Raw genomic sequence first — 23,736 nt, 5'->3', positions numbered from 1 at the left:
TGCCTGAAACATTTTGCACTCCACTCCTCCCAGCCAGGCATTCAAAAAGATACAGGGACAGACAGGTAACCTGTATTCTGAAGTGCACTTATTTTGGAAGTGTCAATTAAATGGCCCTTTTCTACAAGGACAGTTAATTTCCATCACCATGGGCCATAAAGTTCTCCAGCATCAGTTACAACTGTCCCATGAGAAAATAAAACTCCTTTCACAGAATGCAAATGCATTCCCAGCCACACCATGCAGAGCACAAACAAAGCCCTCATTGTTTCTGCCATTTATGGCTCCATGAGAAGAATTAAGAAAACCCTGTCAGAAGCACAGTATCACAATGCTGGCTGCAATTCTCTAGTTATGGAAACATTGAAGAAATAGCAGTTGTAATTGGAATACTGTAAATGGTACTTCTCTTTAGCCAGAAAATCCTGTTTATTATCCCTGTGAGGTTTTTAAGCCTGCTTACATGCAAGAATAGGACCCCTGCAGACAGCATTATTTGCTGATTTTTTCTTTCAAGTGGAATCAGTTTTAAGATTAAAGCAATACAAACAAATTCTCTCCACGAAAAACTGTTGATGCATATCCACCATTTCTTTCTGAACCCAATTAATTTAATTTTTTTATATGCATCCTGAATCAAGCCATACATTCTAATCCAACCAGCTCCCTCTGGCAGGCCAGAAATAAAAATGTTTAGTGCTTGCTTATGCTTGCTAGCAGTGCTTGAGGAATAGCTATAAATTAAACCAGCTTAATTTTAATTAATTATAACCTAATGCAGTATCTAGCTAAGCAGTAGAGTAATTAAAAGCATTAAAAGCACCAAGAGATCATTTTAAAGACAAATTGAAATGTCCTCTGTATTTTTTTAAACAATTTTCTAAGAGATACAATTTGCTACTTTGATATGATGCATCAAGCCTTCATTTCACTAGAGCTGTGCATCAGAGGAGGCAGTACGTATTTAAGCATATACAATTTAATATATATGCATGTATTATTAAAAAAAAAAAAAAAAAAAAAGCAAGAGAGAGATAAATATGCCCAGAATCAGTAAACTTTGGAAACTGTGATGTCTCTTTTCATGCCAAAAGCAAGCACTTAATTTAAAAGCCAGCTTTTACAGATCCTTTACTTAATGGACTTATCTACAAAGAGCAAACAGGACTTGTCTATGACTGTCAGCAACTTTCTGAACAACGACAGAGCTTTATGTTTCTGAAGCCCATTCTTAAACTGTGGATTGCCTGTTTTACAGATTAATCATACACAGATACAGGGATGTATACAAGATATTTTTATCTTTTGATGAAAAGGTTTTATCAGGTCACGACAATGTGCCTCATTGTTAGTTCTGACAGAATAAGCTCCAAGTCCCTCTGCATCCAAGCTGGCAATCTGGGTATATGCTCTGCACCAAAGCCTTCTCCTCCCTGTGAATATATTTCATACTCTATTAACCTCAGTTTTTACCCAGGGAATGCTCCCTGCCTCTGCTGCTTCCCACTCCCTCCCCAGCCAGCAACACCTGGCAGTGGGGAGTGATCTCTGCTGCTTGTGCAGAGAAACCAAGTGGTTCTTAAAATCCTAAATCACACTGACACAAAAATGTAATCTTAAGTATGTACTTTATGTCAAATAATCCTCTGAATAGAAATGCCCTGGGAGAACCACACACTTTTGCTTCCTCTCCATCTGCTATCTCTCTTTCAGAAGTTTGTCTAGCTTTAAAAAAATGTGAGAAAAAATTGGAAAGACAGGACAAACAAAACTGAAGAGATGTATTCTCTGTCCACACAATCACAAGCGTTCCTCCCTTCTTTTACCAAGTTGCAACTTCAGAGAAATTTCCATGAGGCACCAGGCATCATCTGTGAAGGTACTTAAAGCTGAAAATGAGTGATTTTCAGGTAAAGTGTCACACTATTTTAACAGCTGGCAGCTGACCTCACACAGGTTTGCACAGACACAACCAATGTGCAAGACAAAGTAAAAAGCAGACAGGTGCCACTATCCAAAACAACACTTCAAGAAGATGCATGAAACTTAAACTGCTTCACATTTATGGGGCTTCTATGAGGTTATCATACCTATCTTTAATTTTCCCTGACATTAAACTAGGTAGGATTACAATCAATTTTCTGCTAAGAAAAGACATCTTTTGTTTCAAATTTTCAGAATTTAAACCATAACCTGACAAAAAATAATTGAGGGCCACACCTGGAAGCCAATGTCCCTGAAACTACAACCAAAGAAGGGAAAAAGTGGAGATAGAGGGGCCAAAGTTCAACGCCTTTTGAAAAGTAGAGGCAGCTCTCTTGGCTTCATGGACCATGCTCCAGACCCTTCTGTATTTGATATCCTTTAGCACTATGTTAAGAATGAAAAAAAAAAGAAACAAAAACCCAAACCCAAATAATCTGGATAGTAATAGGCTGATAATAATGCATTGACTACACTGGAAAATCACCATCCAGGAAAAGAAAAATTAAAAGATGATATCAAGTGCATTTCAGCATTAGTGCACTGCTGAATCAAGTAAAAAAGTATCCAATGTACCAGGTAAACACACTCCAAAAACTGTTTCCCTACACCTTCTCATAATAATACTAAATGGTAATTTTAAAAAGAGTAGTCAAGAAACCAAATGGATTTTAACACTATTTTGTGTGGTAAAATAAAACCCACTGTGTATGAAGATATTTGTTGAGGTGTATTTTAATTTTCTTTTTTCCTCTTAACTGAAGTCAGTGTACATTGTAAACGTCAGAGAAACAAAAATTGAAACAGTCCACTGTACATTCCTGGAAATGAACTTCAAAGCACATCTGGTTTACATTTAACTAGTTATGTCACTGGAAACACAAACTAAACCATGGAGCTTGTCATAAAAATCTCAACTTTCACGGACTCAGAAGCCTCAAACAAGTCTCCTACTCCTCGTTACAAACTGATAAAAAATTTTAATTGAACTACAAACAAAGCCAAGGAAGGGTTTTGTTGTTTCTTCAGAGTTGCTGATGAGAGTCACATTAAAAATTTCTTGGTGACTAATATGCATCAGGGCATTTTCAGTGCTCAACATAGAGCTCCTGACTAGAGCAGGTTTTTACAACCAGTGAATTTGTAACTTGAAAACAAATCACAAGAAACAGGGCAGAAAGAGAATAGTTTCTTTCTCTGCTGCCAACCCAGCATTACTACTGCCTACCCAACATGAATAAAAACACAACTCATTTAATAGGTTTTACAGACACTTTTACACAAAGCAGCTCTGACCAACTTTTTTTTTACCTCACTGGCTAAATTTAGATATCAATCTCACTACAAGATTAAAAATGTATTAATAATAATAGTTTCTTATCATTAATAATAATTTCTTGCCATTAAGAAATAAATCCAAGTTTACTGTTTGAAAATTTAGATAGATTTTAGATTTTATTTCAACAAGATTGGCTGCATTCTGGCTTCTCATCCACCCAGTGCTTTATGCCCTGATGTTCTTGCTAGTGATCACCTCCCCTTACAATACACCACATCAGTTTTTCTGTCTAGAAGATTCCTCAAGAAACATGTACACTAAGAGCACACAATACATTGTTTTTTACAGACAGAAATCTTCCAGTGCACAGACACTGATCACCAAGACAGACCCTGGAGAATAAACTCCTGAGCACTGTGGGCAGATAGGCACTGAGACAACTTGGCACAGAAATCTCTGTGAGTCTATGAGGGTTGGCACAAAAAAAGCCCCTCTCTGATCAAGTGGTAACAATTTGTAACATGCAGAAAGAGCAAGAACTAACTCTTAAAGGCGACCTCTGGAACCCACATGTATTAAAACATAAAGGAATATAATTTCTTTTGCATTGAAGGGGTGAAGATGTTTTGTACAGAACATGTGAATGATTTTATACTGCCAGAATTTAAAACATTTCCATTTTCCTTTCCATGTGTTGGCTTAGCTGTATGGCAGTAACTTCTACCTGACCAATAATGATAAGGAGCTGAGGTTAGTAATATCTTCCACCACTTCAGAAAAATCTGGATGCTTACACTGGCTTACATAACAAGTGTTTTGCAACAAAGAATTACAGCTTCTTCATCACTTAAAGAAATGCCAAACCACTTAACTATAAAAACTTTCTAATGATTACAAATACTGAGATTTACAGACTGTGGAACGAAACAAAATAACGGAGAAGACCTGTAAAATTCTACTATGCCGAATACTAATTAAGAGTTGGCACATAAGCTAATGCTTCCAATTTTACTTTTTTTGGAGCAGTTTTTCATGTATTTTATTTCTCATTAGTTTCTGCTATATGGCTTTTTTCTGCTTTAACATCTGTGTTAAAGAGCAATATAAGAAAGCAATTTTGATTATACTGTAAAAATAAAGGACAATTTTAGTATTACTAGGCAGTAATACCCAGGTCCTGGAATGAACCACAGATAACAGGATTTGATACAGAATTAACTATTACCACAGACTGAAGGGAGAGAAGAAGGGAGAAAAGAAAAAGGGAACTCTGTCACCAAGAATGATGCATTTCTCTAAACGACAGACACGGTATTCCTGCTACGTGATCAAAGGCATGTATTCCCCTCTATTTTAGTTTAAAAAGGTTGTAGCTATGCAAAGGAAAACATTATCATATAAAATTAAATTATTACCTTGGAAGAAATTCAACAGCAATACCCAACACACTGAAAAGCAGAGAAATTAAAAGAGAAATGTGGAGATTAAGGTATCATCACAGCTCTTTTCCTCTGGTATCTGCCGTCACTCTGTGCTGTTTTGCTTGGACATGACACAATAAACGACAAACCTGACACGATGTGCAGGTTCCTCACCTTCACAGGTGTCTGTCTCCGAGCTGAACAGGTAACCCTTGGGGCAGGAGCAGCTGTAGCTGCCCGGAGTGTTCCGGCAGAGCCCATTGTCACACAGCAGCCCGTTCACAGAGCACTCGTCAACATCTGCAGGGAGAGGAGACAGACCACAACCAAAACTGACACTTCTTACTTTCAAAGCTCTAATTCTCTTTCAGGTTTTCACTGCAAGAATTTCTGTCCTGCCTTTAAAGTTGTTTTTTTTCACTAGCCAAATCAAAAATTAGTCCATGGTTAGTCTTTAAGGAATAATTATGTTTTCTTGCAATGACCCTGACCATCTGAGTTTGGTCAATAACCTTGGTCACATAACAGTGATCTTTGTCATTGGTATGACTACACCATATAAATTCATGAAGCTCTATTTGCTTTGAAAACAGTATTTTAACTATTTAACTGTGGGGTTTTTTCTAAGCACACAAGCAGCAGTGTGTTAATTACTGTTCTAACTCTGTTTTATAGGCTAAAATTGTTTTAGTTATCCATGAAGTGGATTAAAATCTGTCCTGTACAGTTCATGTATGGCAGCCACTCAATAGAACACATGTATCTCCGCTCCAGAGGAACACTGCATTTAAAAAAACCCTATGATTAAGACCGGGATATCAAGCACACTAACTAGGAAAATCCCATATATTAATACAATTCCCTGAACTCATCTTAAACTAACTAAAAATAATTCTAATAAAAAGTAATGTGTCTTCCTCATTGCCCTACTATTTAGTCTATGAAAGAAGAAAAAATGTAATTTTAAGCGTTTTCCTTTAATGCCTATCACATGTCAAAACAACCTATGCTTACAGAAGAATTTGGATACAGTAAGTCAGGATAAACATGACATTTTATCCCGCTTCAGGTTGTTTCCTCTTCATTGACTGCTTGATTTTCCAAACCTAACACTGCAACTGAAATCTTAAATAGATTCTTAGAGTTTTTAAGTTCAAAAATATAGAAGAAAAGTGAGAATGCAATATAACTACAATCTGGAGAATTTTGGTTTCCCCAACTACTTTAGGTTTTCCAAGCTGTGCTTGTTCCTGAAGGATTCAGACAACAAAGCCTAAATTCCCCCAGATGATGAATCCCAGATTTAAATCTGGCAGCCATGAATTAAAAAAAGAAAGCTCTTCTTTACTAACTTGTCCTTCATCTAACTTGATTTTATTTTAACCAAGGAAAAGGGGAATAAATTTGTAAACTGACACTTTCAAGAGCAGTTCTGAGCTTGTGGGCATACAATCCCTTAGCCCAAACTGTGCAGTGTGATGAATGCATTATTTCATTAGAATCTCATACAATATCTTCAGATTTGGACTGTAATCTGTTGTGACATGCTCTGTAAAAACACCAAACAATGTAGTTCATACTTTAAACCCACTCAGACCTGACAAAAATACTGTATGCATTCTAACAAATGACCATTTTATTTCCTGGTATCTCATAATTAATTAAAACCTTTCAACCTCTTATCTGAGTGTTCATACTTAAATTCTTTTACAGAAAAATTCTACCCAAGGATAAACACATCCTCACAGTCAGTCAGCTTTATCTTTATTTAAGTAAATACGTAGATTATACTAGCACTTACCTAATCCCAAGAGTAACTAGATAAATAAAACCCCTTCCCAAAATATCCACTTGGAGAACAAATTTTACATGAAGCATTTTAAAAGTAAAAACACCATTACTTTTCTGCAGCAGCTTTTCCTGCCAAAAGGTCATATTTAGGGCTTAAGGAAGTAACTAGATGTAAAGTTCCTTTATTCAAGCAGATGAAAGGAGACACTTCCTTTACTTTGTGTTTGCTTTGCATCACCAGGAAGGAATGTTTGATATGAAAACTACATCAGAGCTATACAGACCAGGTTTTCTCCAGCAAAACTGTTTGTGCTGTGAGCACAAACAGCAGTGAAAGGTAAGTAAACCTTTAAGTGCAGAGAGCAGTAATTCACCAAAATAAATACAGTACTTAAGGACAATACTTTGGACATCCTAATGGTTTCAGAGAGATTTCCATTTTTTATTTTAAACAAACTTCGCCTTTCTGCTTGTAATTACAAGGCTATAAGCAACATCATTGTACAACGCACTTGTGGTATAATATCCTTTTTTTTTGGATGTAAGAATTCCCAAAAGAAAACACAAAAAACCATTTGATTTCCATATGGCCATGAATAATAAAACTAATTAGATGGAGAGTGAAACCCCTGCAATGCTACCTCCTGCTTTAACTTCCCAAACAGCAATACTCACCCACCAAATGACAGGAAAATACACAGTAAGAATAACAATTATGCAGCGATTGAGAAAAGCATTATTCCAGGTTTTCTGCATTTTGATTGTAGCTTGAAGCTGAAATTCTGTCAGGTCACATCAGCATCAACACAATGATAAATATTTCAGCCACAACAAAAAAAAAAAAAAAGCAAGAAACAACTCACCCACACAGCTGGTTCCAGCAGGATCAGGCTCATAGCCAATGTTGCAGTTACAGCGATAGCTGCCACGCAGGTTTTCACAGATCCCATTGGAGCAAATATCAGGATCCAAAGCACACTCATTAATATCTGTATTTGCACAACAACAGAAGATAATCAGACCCAGACTATGACAAACCTGTTCCCATGAGAGGCATGGGCAACACCTGACTCACTGGATGCTCTAAGTCAGAGCCAAGGCACAGCACAGGGGCAGCCCCAAGGCTGGAAGAGGAGATTATTCTCTTTTGTTTGACACTAGGAGGCCAAACCTAGAACACTGTGTCCAGTTTAGGGCCACTTTACAAGGGCCCACTCCTCAAGCCTCCTAATGCACCTACAGAAGCCTGTCACAATCCTGGACTCCTTGCCAAACTCAGCCACAGAGAGCTCTAGCTTTTCCAATCCCATGCCTACACATCTGGGCATTCCTCTGCTCCTCACAGCATTCTTCCCTGGTTCCACTGACTGTGAATTTCCTTCTTACACTTCAGTTTGATCCTTACTCAGCCAGGCTGGCCTTTGCCTTTCTTGCCTGATTTCTTAACACAGAAACAGAACAGAACAGAACAGAACACTCTTGTGATCACAGGAGAACATCCTCAAAGCTCTGTTCTGCTCCTTTAAACCTGAGGGCAGTTTCCCAGGGAATCCCATTCACTGATGCCTTAAGCAACTACAAGTTGATGCTGATGAAATTCAGTGTGCTGTCTGTACTCTCCACCTGGCCCACAGCCCTCAGCTCAGCCTGAGTTCCAACAGGGCACAACCAACGCAACCCAGGCTGCCATCAGTCTGGACATCACTAATTAGTTCATCTGTGTTGGTAATCAATAGGTCCAGAAATGCCTCTGCTCTGTTTAAACTATCACCTGGATTAAGAAGTTTTCCTCTCAGAGTGCTCCAAGTGTCTCCTGGATTACACACAACTCATGTCAGCGTGGCTAAATTCCCTCAGCAGCATCAGTGCCTGAGGTGTAGGAAGTGGCTGAAGGGACTGGATTCCCTCAGCTGCAAAGAGGAAATATCAGAGGGACCTCTAACAGCACTTCCCTGATTTTAACAGATGATTAGAGACAAGATGGAGACAGTTTCCTCTTTGAGGTGCACAATGACATGGCAAGAGACAACACTTGCAAGATACAACACTGGAAATTTAAATTAAGCACCAGGAAAACAATTCTTCACCATGAGTGTCACTAAGCACTGGAGGAAACTGCCCAAAGAGGCTATGGGAACTCCATCCTTGGAGATTATCCAAATTCCACCAGGCAAGGCCTTGAGAAATGGTTCAACTTTGATGATACCCCTGCTCTGACCAGAAGGCTAGGCTGGATGACCTCCAGATATCCTTTCCAACCTAAACTGACAGGGAACTACGTGTTTGTAAGAAAAAGCTTGATGCAAATTACCTAGCCCATGCACCCAGAGCCTGTGGTTTAGCGATCTAGGTAAGAAGTTATAAATTATGAGGTGACACAAGAATTTTCCTAATACAAAAGTAATGCACAGATCAAAACTAAAACATATTCAATCCTGTAAGAACTTGTTGGAAATTTAAAATTTTCCTCAGACACAGAAAAAAGGATGATGGATGAGTTATATTCCCTGAATTTATAGTCCCATATAAAATTTCTGCTGTAGTTGGAAAGGTCCAAAATATTCATATGAACTATAAGAAGAGGAACAGACTAATTTTAATACTTCTTGCCCCTGAGGAAAAGAGGGTTTTTCAGCATTTTCCTTCATATGGTAAGTCCATTACCTTAAATAGTTCCTTTCCCAAGCCCTGGAAAGAAAGGCTGCTGGCCTGGCTGTGACTTCATGAAAAGCTTGTTTTGTACTTGTAGGACTCAACTTTTTGTAAAGAACATTTCCTCTTTAATTACATTGCAGTTTAGATACTGGTTTACATTTAATCATATATGCATTTGGAAAAAAACCCATGCTATCCCTGGATAAAACACAATGCTACAAGACATTTGAAAAACTTTTAAAGAAAATACGATCGGGCGTAGGACTTCAGATTTGTATTTTCTTTAGACCAAAATACATTTGTCGCTTACTAAACATGTTTGAATCATGGGGACAAGCCACACAAGGAGTGTACAAGCAGTGACAGGAGCAGCAGCATGAAAATTGGCTGCAATGCTGCTGTACAAGATGTACAGAGAACCCAGTGTTTGCTCTAGAAACCTGAACAAAGGAGGATTTTAGCTGAGACCTGAACCCATGATCCCTGTCATGCATTTGGTAGACAGCACAGTTGTTTCAATGTATTAATGAGAAATTCTATTTTCTATGTGTCCAAAAGGACACAAATCTCTCTACCAGGCTGCATGCAAATTCTTATGGTAGGATGTTGCTTGCACAACAAGTTCCAACATTACTGAATGCTGACATTCTTTCTCTGAGACTTAGAGATTCTTCAGTGGACCTTGTTTAATTCAGTGAAAAGTCAACTGAGAGAATTTATAAATTCCACAGGTTTCAAATTACTCATGCAAGCTTACAACATGGTAAGCAATGAAGAAAAAAATATGCAGATACTTACAGTACTGAACAAAACCAGAATTTCTTTCATTTAAGTGGTATTTTAAAAGTTATTTAGGCTATTACTAAAGGTAATGATGGGAGTTCTTATTCTTTTCCTGCTGCATAGAATAGGAGCTTTGATGCTGACAAGAATAATTATTAACACACCAGAAAAATACCTAGCAGTAAATTTTATGGTCCTATATTCTCCTATTCCTTTTTCAGTCCATTTTACTTATCTGGCAGCTGCAGCATGCTTTGCCCTGACTTCAGACCTGGCTCAGCCACTATTTTTTAAAATCCCTGGGTACTAGAAAAAGGATCTGAAGCTTTACAGTTCCCAGTACTAAATGTAATTGGTCACTTTCAGGACTTTCTTTCATAAGGATGTTTTTTTTTCAGTTAAGATCCCTTCCAATTTTTAACTCTACACAGAAACAATCTGACTATAGAAATGATCCATGAGTGAACACTGGATCTGAAGTGAAAAACTGCTCTGCTACTATCCCAGCTGACTGAAAATCAACTGCAAATGTGACTCCTGTCAAATCAGAGAGAACTGTTTTATGCCTAATCTGAAAAAATCTCTAATCTCAAAAAAAAAAAAAAATCACAGGTCAGAACTCTGAAACAGGTTACTTTTTTTTTCCTTCATAGGGTCAGGCAAAATCCACTCTTCTAGAGAATTAATTCCAGCCTTTTCTCAAAACAACACTCAAATACTGTACTTTGAGAAATAAAATACTAAAATCAACATATTAATCTTGAGGTTAAAAACTGCACTCTAATATGTTATCTAAAAATATAATTCTGAGGATTTTTTTAAAACTTTTAATCATTGTCCTGTAGTTACTTTATGATGTGGAATTGTTAAATTGTTAATTGCTTGTTAAATAAACAGTTTTTTCCACTTTTCTCAAAAGAAATTTACCTCCCAAACTGGTTGGGGGAGAGGCCAGTTTAAATGTAGAAAAACCCACTTTTAGAGATTTCCTCCCAAAATTTGCCCGAAACCATGGCAGTCATATATATTAAAGAAAATATGCAACGTACCTCTTCCATCAACAGTAATACCTATTCCACTGCTACACAGGCCATGGAACTCAGCTGCTTGGTTGAGGTGGAGATGTTGGGGGGACAAAAAAAAAAAAAGTTATTTCCAGTATTTCACCTTCTTTCATCCTAAACTAAATCCACATGATTTTTCTTCCAAAGAAATTTTTCTACAATGTAACTAAGGGAATGCCAATGTTCACATGAAACAACCATTAACAGATAATTTAAGCTAAAGCTGTCAGGTAACACTCCATCCTGAACTTTCATATATATATAAAAACAAAATTAGATGACAAGAGGTAAACACTCAGGTGATTTCTTTATAATTTTGACATGACTATCCTCTCAAGTTACTGTTGTTATTCAGTTAATCAGCCACTTTTACTTGTTTTGTTCTGAATAGTTTTCTACTGCTTCAGAAAATAATACTTAATGGAAATTCTGTGCAAGGTTCATCACTGCAGCTCTACAGTCACGAGATTTTTTTTTCTAAAATCAATCCCCAGGTTTACTCAAAGAATTGATTCTCATAAAATGAAATATAGATTTCTAGAAAGAATATGGGCTGTTCTTTTAAGCTGGATTGATAGGACCAGGAAGTTTAAAGATTCATTGGAGAATTCTGCTTATTCTCTTGCAAGAATTATTACTTATGGCAAACACTTAATTCAGGAACCCAAATTCACCCTGTTCACTTTTCTTTAGGGCATAAAATAGATCAACAATGTCATCTCAACAAGATTATTTTTGTTTAAAGTCTGTATGTTCACTGTACACAAAATTTTACCTGAGTTTTTAGCAGGGCAGGGATGACATGGCTCTCCAAAACCATAGTCAGGGTTGGCACAGCAGCATTCAGACTTTGTCACAGCACCAGGGAAGGGACGGACACACAGCCCTTTTCTGATGCCTCCATAGCACGTGCTGCGCACATGAGTATCTAAAGAAAAACAGAAAGAATTAATTATTTCCTTAGGCTGAGAGTGAAATGTATGCATATTATCCCAAAAGCTGTAACCCCTTATTTTTGGTCAACAAAAAGGTCACACTGGCTACATCTGCACTGCCTTAATAACCCTGATGGCACCAAGGCAAATTCTCAGCGTGGTTACCTCCTGGGGCTTTCTCCAGAGCACTTTCAAACCACCTAAACCAGGATTTTGTGAGTAAATTCAAAGGCATTCCAAAGGACTCAAAAAAGGCAACCCACACCCCGAAGCAGCTCTGTAAATCCATCAACAAATATCCCAGTAAGGAACACAGCATGGCCTGGATCAGCATGTGGTGGCTGATTCTTCCCTTTGAGAAGGTGCCACAGACATCTCTGACTTCCTAAATGGTTCCTCAGGTGGGATAACACACCAGCAGCCCAGGGCTGTAATATGGGAGAATACCTGCTTCTGAAAGGAGGAGCATGGCCTTAAAATCATCAACAGAAATACAATTTTAGCAGATTGTTCAGACCAGCATTTACGTGACATGATCATCGTAATAGGTTTATACATAAACAGGCACCAGTGCTGGATTAGCACACCACAATCCGGCTGGGAACAACAATCCAGCAAATCTTACACACAACTAGGCAGTGAGGAAAGCAGTGTTACTGCCCAGACTATATGAAACTTCAGAGGGTCTGTGATTAAAAACCCCCCCTGGAAGTTAAAGTGCCATCCTAGGGAAGAGGGCTGGAAATGATAGCCTGGATAAACCACCACTTATCACACAAACACACAAAAACCTGAAAGGTTCTTCAATCCCCAAAAATCATGCCAAGAAAAAGACAACAGAAAAATTATACAGGCCACCCATACACCTGTAAGACTCACCATGTACATGCTGCCAATCTTACAGTTGATTTAATCACATAAATCAATTTGACAGCCTTAACCAGTAAGATGCAGGAAGAAGCATCTTCCAAGAGAGACCCTCCATTCCCACCTTTACAGGAATAATCATCTCCTATACTTATCCAAGAACAATGAATAATGCATAAAAAGCAGTCTCAGAGATATTCTCACTGCTCTTATGCACTTGTTTGGGGTTTTGTTATACTTTTCTGGTTTTGGTCTTTCCAAGGTTCAATGCTTTTTCCCATGTTTTCTTATAGGATAGTATTCGAGGTCTTTTAACAATCATGTGTTTGGACAGTCCTTCTAAAAATGTGTAGCTGAGAACTGTAGGATACAGACAGAGTAAACAGCCTTTACTTTTGACTCCTATAATTCTACAGACACTGCTGGAGCTGCAGAAATACTCTTTGCTTCAGGTATTTTTATGGGCCAGAACAAAACACAGCTTTAATTTATGCTCCTTGTCAGCCCCCAGTTAAACCACTGTGGCCTGGACATGAGCCTGAGTGGAGTCAGAAACTGAGGGAATCCAGACAGACAGTTGCTTGAAGTATGACCCCAAAACAAAAAAGAAAAGTTGCATGAGAAGTTTTACAGTGAATGTTGAATATCCAGAGCCAATTCAAATAAGAACTGGCAATTCCTTATGTGTTCTGTCGGCTCTTTGAGTGTTGTAAGCTGGCTCCTGTAAAACAGTACTGCCTGCACATAAATGTTTTCTCTTGCTTTTGGTATCCCATGGAACAGATAGTTCTGGAGCACAGCTAAGTATGTCCTTGATTTTAGAGGTTTTTCCTTGCCAAGAATCTAGGTGAAGCCAGTACAACTTGCTTGCACTTGACATCAGGAAAAGATTATGATGCTTGAAAACAGTCGAGGAACTTTCACACAAGAAATGTCTCTTCATTTACTCTGCAAAATACTTGGTGGCATGACATCCTTTCCCTGCACCTCAGACAAGTCCAGCTGCCACTCTGACAAGTTCTGCCATGAACAAAGGGACTTCAATCACTTCCCTGTCACAGAAGAGGAAGATTCCCCCTAGCTATGTGTCTGTGAGGGAACGGAGAAGCAAATTAAGGGAGGGAAATGGCACCAAGGGAAACTGCAGAGGGACAGAAGACTGGAAAGTGTTAAAGAAATACTCTGGAGGAAGGTTTTTAAAGATGTGGAGTGTGGGAAGTAGCTGAAGGCACCTACAGATGTAGTGAGGAAGTTCTCTGCACAAGAGAGCAAGTGCATCTGTGTACATCAGTGCTTTTAGAAGTGACACAGAGAACCTGGGGACAAATGCATGACTAGTTACAGGAAAACAGTCTGATCTACAGAGTCAGTGATTCACTAGGGTTGTGAAGAATGAACAACCAAGCTGGTTCTCCCACCAGCGAAACAGCAATTGTGTGACAGGAAGAAAGTCTCCCTTGGGCTGTGCCACGAGCAAGAATGAGAAGGACAGGCACATTGTGGATGGTTCAATCACTGCAGGCACCTGACAAAGCTCAGGTTCTCCATTTCACAAGAGTTCTGAGTCTGCACATGATGAACTTGTGCTGCTCCCCATGTTTAGTCTGATTAGCCTCTGGCTACTCATTTCAGAGCACCAAGAATTTACTTTTTGCCCTGGATCAGAGATTAGCATTACTGCTGCTGTACCTGTGTACCTGTTTCTGGGACTCTCCACTCCTTCCCAAGGCATAGCACTTCTTAAATTTGGCAGTGTAGCACTTCAATACCTACAAAAATGATCATCACCACATTTGTGGTCAGTATCAGGTGGACCAGTGCTTGACTCACACTCAGGAAAAGTCACTGCACCCATCCAGGAACCTTAGAAGGACACATCGGGCTTAGGACAAACACTTTTCCATCTGGCTCTACAAAACTGCCACAGTAAAATAAAGCTTAGTTTCTGTGTCCTGAATGACTCTGGGTCTCGGCAGAGGTAATTACGAGTGTCTCAGCAGAGAACAAACAACACTGTGTGAAGCTGGAGCCACAGGTCAGTACAAGTTCTGAGGTGATACACGCTCACACACAGAGCCAGCTGAGGTGTCCAAGCATGGAGCTGCAGCTGGAAGTACAGCCAAACCTAAAAAGCCTGAAAATATTCAAATACTGGAAGTTTGGCTCCTATTTATCTAGCTGTTCCATGACTCTGTAACTGTTCCTGTTCCAAGCATTTGTTCCCCTTTGCTGTACCTTTTTCAAGCTTGTGTATCATTTTGTGACTTACTCAGCCATACTTAAAAATACTAAGTAAAACAGCATTATTTTACTAAGTGTGTTCCCACCAGGACCAAGGTCATTATTCAGAAGTAAAACAGAGCTCAGAGAAAACAGGGGGACAGCTGGCCTCTCAGATTTTATACTCCTTTCTAGTTACCTAGCAGACTTGTGAGAATGCTCTTACAAGATGTCCAATTTAAGTTATTAATTTTCAAGTATCAATGATCTTCTAGCAGCCAGAATGACTGAAAGGCATTATTTAGGTCATGCAATATATGGAATAGAACAGCCAGACACAGAATTCCTGTAGTTAACACAGCATATGGATTATATATAAACATGCATACACAGTTCTGAACAGTGGATTGGCTTGGAAAGTCTATTCCCAAGTAATATGTGAGGATATTTTGTTATGCAGTATTTGAAATTTCCTATGTTACTTTATGGCTGGAATAATTACATCATCTTTTTTAAATTAATTTTCCGACTAGATCATGATTCTGCTTTATGATTTTCTGTCCTACAAAAGGTACTTCCTGTTGAAAATGTAAGCATTTATGGTAAATCTTAAAGCTGTGCAACACGTAACCTAAATAAATAGTGTTCACAGATGATGGCCAACCTGTCAAGTCTTTTGCTGCTAGTACTGTGGCAACATTAGGTAATTGAAAGCACAGAAAATTGAGTACTGTATTGATTCTTTGCAGCTGTAACACTGACACGGGTAAAGATGAGGCCAACTTGGAACACAAAAAAGGTACTGAACAGCCTGTACTCAAATCTGGTTTTGTTGGTGTGCCACTGAGCAGTGAAAATCCAGTATTTAAAGCAGTACACCAGGCCTTTTCTCATTGTTTAACTTCTCACTGCTTTTCTCCAAACTTTATATAAACCAGAAGAAAACAACTCAGCCACCACACAGGAGGGAACGCAACTTGCTTTTGTTGGTTCAATCTTTAGTACAGTTCTGCTTACTAGAACATTTAATTTATTTAAAACAACGAAATTTGGGTTCCAACTGAGAGACTGAGCATGTGTTTTAGCTTTTTTTGAGCCCATGTTTTTAAGACAGTCTCAGTTTTTATCATGCATTTTTAAAGCTGAAGTGGTAACAGAAGGGGCTAGCTTATGCTGGCACTTGGTAGAAATAATTCTCCTAGATCCTGTTTTGAAGAATTACGAACTTTTGCAACACCTGAAATGTTACTTGAAATGAGCTGGTAAGAGCAACACAAGGATTTAGTATGTCCCATCCCTTTGGTGTGAGAACCTCCAAGCACTGTGATGCAGTCTGTTTTTCCTTTAGCTGGAGACACACTGATAAAACAAAGGCAGATGCAATATCCATGAGTCCATCAACAAGAACAGTCATAGCACTAATTAATAAATATGATTGTTGTAGAGTCTCTGGTCACTAATATGCCTCATGACAGACACAGGCAGGAGCTGGGGAAAGAGAAATTTAGGGGATATAGAATTGATGTTCTGATACACAGAGGGGAAAGATGGTACCTCCTGTGGATTAAATTAAAGAACTCTGCAGTATTGCACAGCACACAGAGTATCACAACTCTCAGAAATCCCTATCAAATATTTATTCCTCTCCTCCCTCCTCATCAGCAATCAGCAGAGAACAAGGGATTGAATACTTCTTGCCCTCTACACTCCTTTTAATACTTGAATTTAATTCTTGAATTTATCAGCTTGAAAATGATCCATTTTTTGTCCCACAAGCTCCCTGAAGATATGATAGAGCTCCTAGCAGAGCTTAGTGAATTATCTCTTAAATGCCAACCAGTACCATTTGAGAGGATAAAATGCTGATTACATGGCAAAATACGATTTTTCATCAGACTGGAAAGGGTATGTCTTAAAACCAAAAGGAGATGCCAGGAAAAGTAAGCACTTTAAGCTTGCTTTTATATGGTAATAAGTAAACAAGAGGCAGTGCCTCTCCAATTCCACAGAGGAAATTATGTTTCTTGTCTTTTAACAATAGAATTATGGGATTGCATCTTGTTTGTGGTTTAATGTCAATATTACTTAGAAGGAAATAATTTGATGCATTTAATAATTAATTAACCTGGTATTTCCACTTGTTTTTCTATGGTGAAAAAAGAATTAATCTGACTTACCCACACACACACGACCATCAACTCCAACAACCAAGCCAGGTGGACAATCACACCGAAATGAGCCTTCAGTATTTATGCAATGACCATTCATGCAAATTCCTGATGTCTGGCATTCATCAATATCTACAGGGAGGCAAGACACTTCAGCAATCAATCTGTTTTTTTTTTTAAGCAAGATTACAGCTAATAGTTTCAGAACGTTATCAAATTGCTTTATGACAGCAGATAATAATATCTGTGTTTTATTTCTAACAAAAATTTTATCTTGGAATAATCAAAATTCCAGCTGCACAGACAAACAAAAAAATCCCCAAAACATGAAGAACTCAAGTATTCTCACATTCTAACATCAAGCAAAACAACAATAAATTTTCCCCTTTGTCCCCATGGTATTTTATTTTTACTTTCACATGTGGCTGAAGACCACTACACACAAAATATCCTCACGATGGTTAATTTTAATTCCAACTTTTAAGTGGTCATCAATTTCTAAGCACAACTGCATGTAATTAAGAAAAGCACAAGTAGTAGAAACAGTTCAAATCAGAAGACTAACAATTTAGATAATTTACTATAAGTGGCTCAAGCCCAAACCTACCTCTATGGCAGCAATAGGTATCTTCAATTAGTTTGCTGAAACCGAAGCTAGATCAGACTGTATTATGGAAATGTTCAATAGCTGTTTTTAGTGATTGCACTTTAAAAAGTTTATAATGCTGTGTGACCCGTAAAATGACTCAAGTGCTATGCACTCTGAATTATCAGAATAATGATGTGGAAAATGGGGGGGGGGCTCATCAATGTAAAATCTTTCAAAGCTCTTAAATTTACCACACTGCTGCTCACTTTACCATTCCACAAAGGACCTGAATGTTTTGATCCATTTACAACACTCCAAGACTTTTCAGGAGCTAAGTTATTGATTGTTGTGGCTTCCACAATACCATTAAATACTTCTTTCAGTAAATTAAGGCTCTATTTCTAATCCAGGCAGCTAAAGAAATCTACTTTAGTGAGTAGCAAGGTGTTACATGGCATTGAATCAATCCATGTGACCAGACTGGCATTCCTGCAGGGATGAACAGACAGGAAAAGCCGTTCTCAATCAATATCCCCCAAATTTCACATACCAGTGCAGTAACGTCCATCTGGAGCCAGGACAAATCCTGGTTTACAGATGCATTTAAAACTCCCATCTTCATTTATGCACATCCCATTCAAGCACATGTTTGTCGTGGCACATTCATCATGGTCTACAAAACATTGCAAAGAAAATTGCTTTTAGCTTCTGACCCTCCAGAAGACAGCACAATGAAAATAATCACTCAGGACTGGTGTGGCATATTTCTTCACTTGAAGATTGGTTTCTAATCGTAACTCTGATAAAGTACCTCAAGAGTTTTCACTCCACAGAAAAAGCAGCAATTTTTTTTTTTTCATGTTGTGATCAGCTGCTTTGCATATTTCAGCAGGCTGTGTATGAAAGAACAGGGTGTGTCTTTCCTTCATACATGAGAGGATAAAAAGCTTCTGTTGCCTGAGAGAATTAAGCTTGCTGTTTACCTAGCTAGGTTTTCTCTTGACACTGTGCAGCCAAAATTAAAAACAGGTATTTTCTTCCCCAGTGCTGACTGACAGATCATTTGCTGTGAAACTTTATGGAAAAACATTATTCTTAGGACTCTTGAGAGGTGCAGCTTCAAAAACAAAAATTACCTCAAATTTTCTTTGAAATCATATATTTTTGTATGACAACTATTTGAAGGAAGGACTTCAAAGTTCACAGTATTTCAGAAAAGGTAATCTTCAATAATCCTTACCTGCAGTGTGAAGTACAATTTCTAGAACCACCAAGCTAATGCCTGCCCCATTCTTTAGAAGAGTCCTTACCCACACAGTTTTTTCTGTTTGCAGTCAGTTCAAACCCAGCATTGCAAATGCACTGGAAGCTTCCCTCAGTGTTCACACACCGGCCATTTTTACAAAGAACACCATTCTGAACACACTCATCGATATCTGAGGGGAAGAAAAAACAAACCAAGCCAAACAAACAAAATCCTACACAAACAGACAACTACAGTAAGATAAAAACGCATTTAGAGACAACTACTGCTTTGAAAAATACTGGCACATCACTCAAATATTACTTAGAAAAAAGTTCAAAAGTAAGTTAAGAATTTGGTCTCCTTGCATCAGGGAAAAATATTATTTTTACAGACATGTACAGCAAATGGTACATTTTGTGATGCTTTGCAATTCCCTCATGAATACTTTTAAAAAGCTACTCACACTTTTATCTGCATGCATACACAAAAAGCACTTGTCATTCAAATTTTCTATTTTTTTTTTTTTTTTTTTTTTAACTTCTGTCTGGGAAATTCCCTGGATGGGTATTCCAGAATAATGGATACATATTAAAAGACAACAACAGAACAAAAGCAGCCTAGATCCAGAATGCCAACTGATTTAACACTGGGATTTTCTGAAATTGCACTTGTATTTTTTAAATTCAGACAGAGTCTGATGCAAGGGGTCAGAACATCTGCAATGCCAGCAGACATGGAGCAGTTTTCTTACCAATGCAGGCTTGCTTGGTAGGAGTTCTCTGGAAACCTGCGTGGCACTTGCAGTAATAGGAACCAGGTGTGTTGACACAGTCCCCATTGGAGCAGGGGTTTGATGCGCACTCATCAACATCTGCTGGCAGCACAGAGCAGCATTAGTGACTTCACAACATCTACAACGTTTTTTGGTTTTTTCCCCCCCAAGTCTGGAAGCTTCTGAGTGAAAAGAATGGCAGCTAGCAGCCAAATGCTAAATACTAAAGCCTGCTCCTGCTGCAAAATCACTGCTTTGCTAGGAACACAGGGCTGTTCTTGGTTCAGCTAGGCAGGCATTTGTAAGAAGTGAAGAGGCTCTGCATCATTTGTAAGCATCTTGAGGGACAACAGAAAAAGAACCTTCCTGAGCATTTTGAGACCTGATGGTTGTCTTAATGGTTGACTTAATACAATACAGTTTCATTTAATTCACTGACCATTTATGCTCCTTCAGAGTAAAACCAATATTAAGCAAAATAGGCACTTAAAAATGAGAGCAAGCCACGGCATCCAAAACCTACCCCTATCATATTACAGGTTTGTTGCGAAAAAGTGAGGAGGGGCCACACACCAGCAGGAGGGATTCTTAATGAGACCACAGTCTGTGCACCACATCTCAGTTATTTATGCCCCACTGCATCCTCAGCCCCAGTCTTCGCACTGAGTAATACCAGATTTAACCTAACCCTATTCTACAATAGGTAACCTTACTCTCCTTTCCCAAAATTTTGGGTATTTGGGTGCAACCAAACGCATTTTAACCAATTCAAACGTCAGCTAGCTGCTCAGAAATAACTTTTATTTGACATGGGGCTCTGAAAACTTCAACAGTTCTTTTCAAGAGCCCAAATCTGATGCCCAGTAGTTACCAGTGTGTCAGACGTGTCTTTGGCTCACAACAGCTATTCTGAAATACCATTGACTGTTCTCCCCATTACATTTCTGTAAACCCTCCAGGATCCTTGCCCACTGTAATCCAGGGAGCAGAGTGGGTATATCCCACTGGTCTGGCAGGGCAGGACTGCTGGCTCAGTCCCCACTGCAGCTCCTGAAGGATGACCTAAGCAGTTACTCTTTGTTAGAGCTCAGTTTACAGGTGACAAATGGATCCCTTGATGAAATCCCCCATTTATTTATCAGCAACTTTTGCTACTTTGACTTCTTCTCCCAGCTAGGCCCTTCATTTCATTAAAAATGTGTTTGTTATTACTCAGCTCTTCATTTAGGCAGGCTTTTAACACCACAAAGCCAATGGTGATTCACAGGAGTTTCTGCATCTGGCTAAAAGCTGCTATTAAGCATCTCTGAAGCCACTGCTGATCAGCTCCTAACAATGATGATTTTCCAGTGCATTTCTCAGCATGTGCTTCCAGAAGTACCAGGAAAATCCCAGGGCAATTTTCATGATCATTTCCACTCACTCTTTATCAAATCTGGTTGTAGAACTGAGCTCATTAAATCTTGAGAATACTGGGATGCAAGAAGAAATTGAAATTAAAAGAATATTTATCTGTATTTTCCAGAAAGTGCTGTTCCATGTGAAAGACGACAAAAGGTTAGTTTTGTTCTATTTTGATCATAAATAAGACCCCATATTTAATAGGAAATACTGTGTTAATGAACACAAAAGTTTAAACCAAGAGCATTTGTCATGAATGGGGTAATTCCTCACAAGAGGTGATTTTTCCTCATTTCTCAGCTGATATGGGAAGGGGTCAAGGACTGAACACTTCCCCTTCAGAACAAAGTCCTCAGCTACCAACAGAGCATCAAACTCTGAATCACATCTTGACAATAATTTTTTGTCAAGTGCCCTAATTCAAATTACTTTACTGAATTATATCTTGCTTTATTATCATAAAGGGAGCACAGTGGGAACGTTTAAATACTTGCTACAGCAGTTATCTGTTTTGTTTAGTTTCCCTGCAGAGAATGACATTTTGGACCTTCTCTATTACAGGCTTCAACTTGCTTCAAAAAAAGCCCATGTTCATGCTAAAAAGGATCTGTCTGTAAGTTTAGAAACTCTACAGCAGGAATGCAGAGTTTCTCCATGAAACAGCTGACTTAAGCTTCGAAAATCCTTCCAAAGCCATGTGCATCACATGACTTCCACATGAAATATTCATCTTAGGATGCTCTTATTTTTATAAGCTCCTGATAACTGAGGGAAATGGCGAATGTATGTTAATATAAAGGAGTTGTTGGCTTTGAGTTTGCATTGAAAGCATGTATATTCCTGCAGTATAAACAGGAAACATCTGAGACAGATATTTAACCCATTTATTCTGTCTCCCAGCAAACCCCTTCAATGACAAACACTTCTTGTTCAGCACCTGCCTCACACACATCTCCACTTTTCAGTTTTTCTGAAAATTCTAGCAGATGTCAGAACTCTCTCAGGTACAGTAGGAAACTTCCAAAACCCCCCACTTAAAAGACTTACTGCAATGAGTCTGTAGACAAGTTACAAAATTTTAAATGGGGATATTTGCATTGACAAGACAACTAAAATTCAACACAACACACCTACAGATTTTCTCACATTTTTTTTAAAGTCTCTACAGTTTTATCCAGAGTTTTTATAAACAGAAAAGAATAAGGAAAGGTAATAAAATTAAAACTGTCTGTTTTGGAGAAAAGGACTGACCATTCAGAGTCAGACCACTTTGGACACTCATGGTCCTTGGTCCATCAGGCGTGCTCTGTTGTGAGAACAGCATAATGCAAGGTTAGGTCAGAGAACAGTAAATAACCCCATAGTTTTTTTAGTTTGGCAGGATTAATCTTGAAACAGGACTTTTCTTTAACTCTATAGAAAAATAAGTAACTATTTCTGGATCCTCAATTTATTGCTGTGGGAGCAGGTAGGCAGAGAAGTACAGAAATAATGTTCATTTTTGTGCCATAACCCTACTTCCAAATTCCCCAAGACTGTTCTTTCAGTAATAAGACAAATATTCAAATTAGATTCAAGCAAGCCTTTTAATTAATTTAATATTTATCAGCACACACATGAAATCCTTGCAGTTAAGTTCCTGCCCACATTTCCAAGAAACTTTCTGTGTAATTTGCAGCAATTACTGTCCACAAATCCCAGATTCAGTGGGGAACTTAAGATACTTCGGCTACTTCCTTATAATACAGTTAGAAAACAACAGTGAAACAAAGCTGTGTTATATAGAGAGTTCACAGAGTAATTTATAATTCATAGAGTTCACTCTCTTATAAACCATTTGATTTCAAGCAGCTACTGAAAAGGAAAACCACTGCAGAGCTGAAATTAGTAATAATTAAGTAATTTCAATCATAAGTCATTAGTAATAATTAAGTCAATTAGTAATAATTAAGTCATAGGTTAAGTCATTTTAAGTCATGCAGGAAAAAAATGGGCAAAATGACACTTAGAAGTTTTTTGAAGCCATTTTGGGGGTCTTATCCCATGCTTTCAATATGGGACAGCACTGCAGCTGGCACTGCGTCTTCAGCTTTTGTTAAACCAATTGAAATTTTTGTTTTGATCACAGTGCATCCTAAATTGTCTCTGTTTCCAGTCTACTCTTTCACGCTGAGTTAAGCATTGCAAAATCAAGACTAAGTTCCTTAAGTGAGCAGACATTTTTACTGGGCACACACCTGTACACTAGAGAATTAACCAGGTCAGCTTTTTTTTTCCTCCCCCAATACACATATCGACCTAACCTCACAAGTTTTCAGGAACTTGGATCCCAAACTGAAAAACAGATACAATTTCACTATTATCACAAGCCTGGAGTAGAAGGGAAACTGTCATCAAGTGTCCTGCAGGGTGACCCCACAGAAGGGACAGGGACAGAATGACAGCCACATTATCAAGAACATTCTTGTCCCAGCACCCAGACATGTAAAGCTGATGGGCCTTTCAAACCACAGATTACTGCCATACTCCAATGATAACTGAAAAAGTAAAAACTTTAAGTTC

General features: G+C 38.4%; 1 protein-coding gene across 1 annotated transcript in view; it reads right to left on the bottom strand.

Moving 5' to 3' along the window:
• FBN2 (fibrillin 2) overlaps positions 1-23,736 on the bottom strand; it is a 119,720-nt gene that overhangs the window by 56,475 nt on the left and 39,509 nt on the right. Inside the window, exons 12-19 of the mRNA XM_088054007.1 lie at positions 19,753-19,872; positions 19,066-19,191; positions 18,306-18,428; positions 17,176-17,298; positions 11,752-11,904; positions 10,962-11,015; positions 7,338-7,463; positions 4,858-4,983 (exon numbers count right to left, since the gene is read on the bottom strand). Coding sequence (XP_087910133.1) covers positions 4,858-4,983; positions 7,338-7,463; positions 10,962-11,015; positions 11,752-11,904; positions 17,176-17,298; positions 18,306-18,428; positions 19,066-19,191; positions 19,753-19,872 — 951 coding nt within the window. The remainder of the gene's footprint in view (positions 1-4,857; positions 4,984-7,337; positions 7,464-10,961; positions 11,016-11,751; positions 11,905-17,175; positions 17,299-18,305; positions 18,429-19,065; positions 19,192-19,752; positions 19,873-23,736) is intronic.

Source organism: Pseudopodoces humilis, chromosome 4 (assembly GCF_049639895.1).
Source record: "Pseudopodoces humilis isolate 2021_Gansu_Grassland_sample_001 chromosome 4, ASM4963989v1, whole genome shotgun sequence".
Taxonomy (NCBI): domain Eukaryota; kingdom Metazoa; phylum Chordata; class Aves; order Passeriformes; family Paridae; genus Pseudopodoces; species Pseudopodoces humilis.
This window is presented reverse-complemented; position numbering and strand designations above follow the sequence as displayed.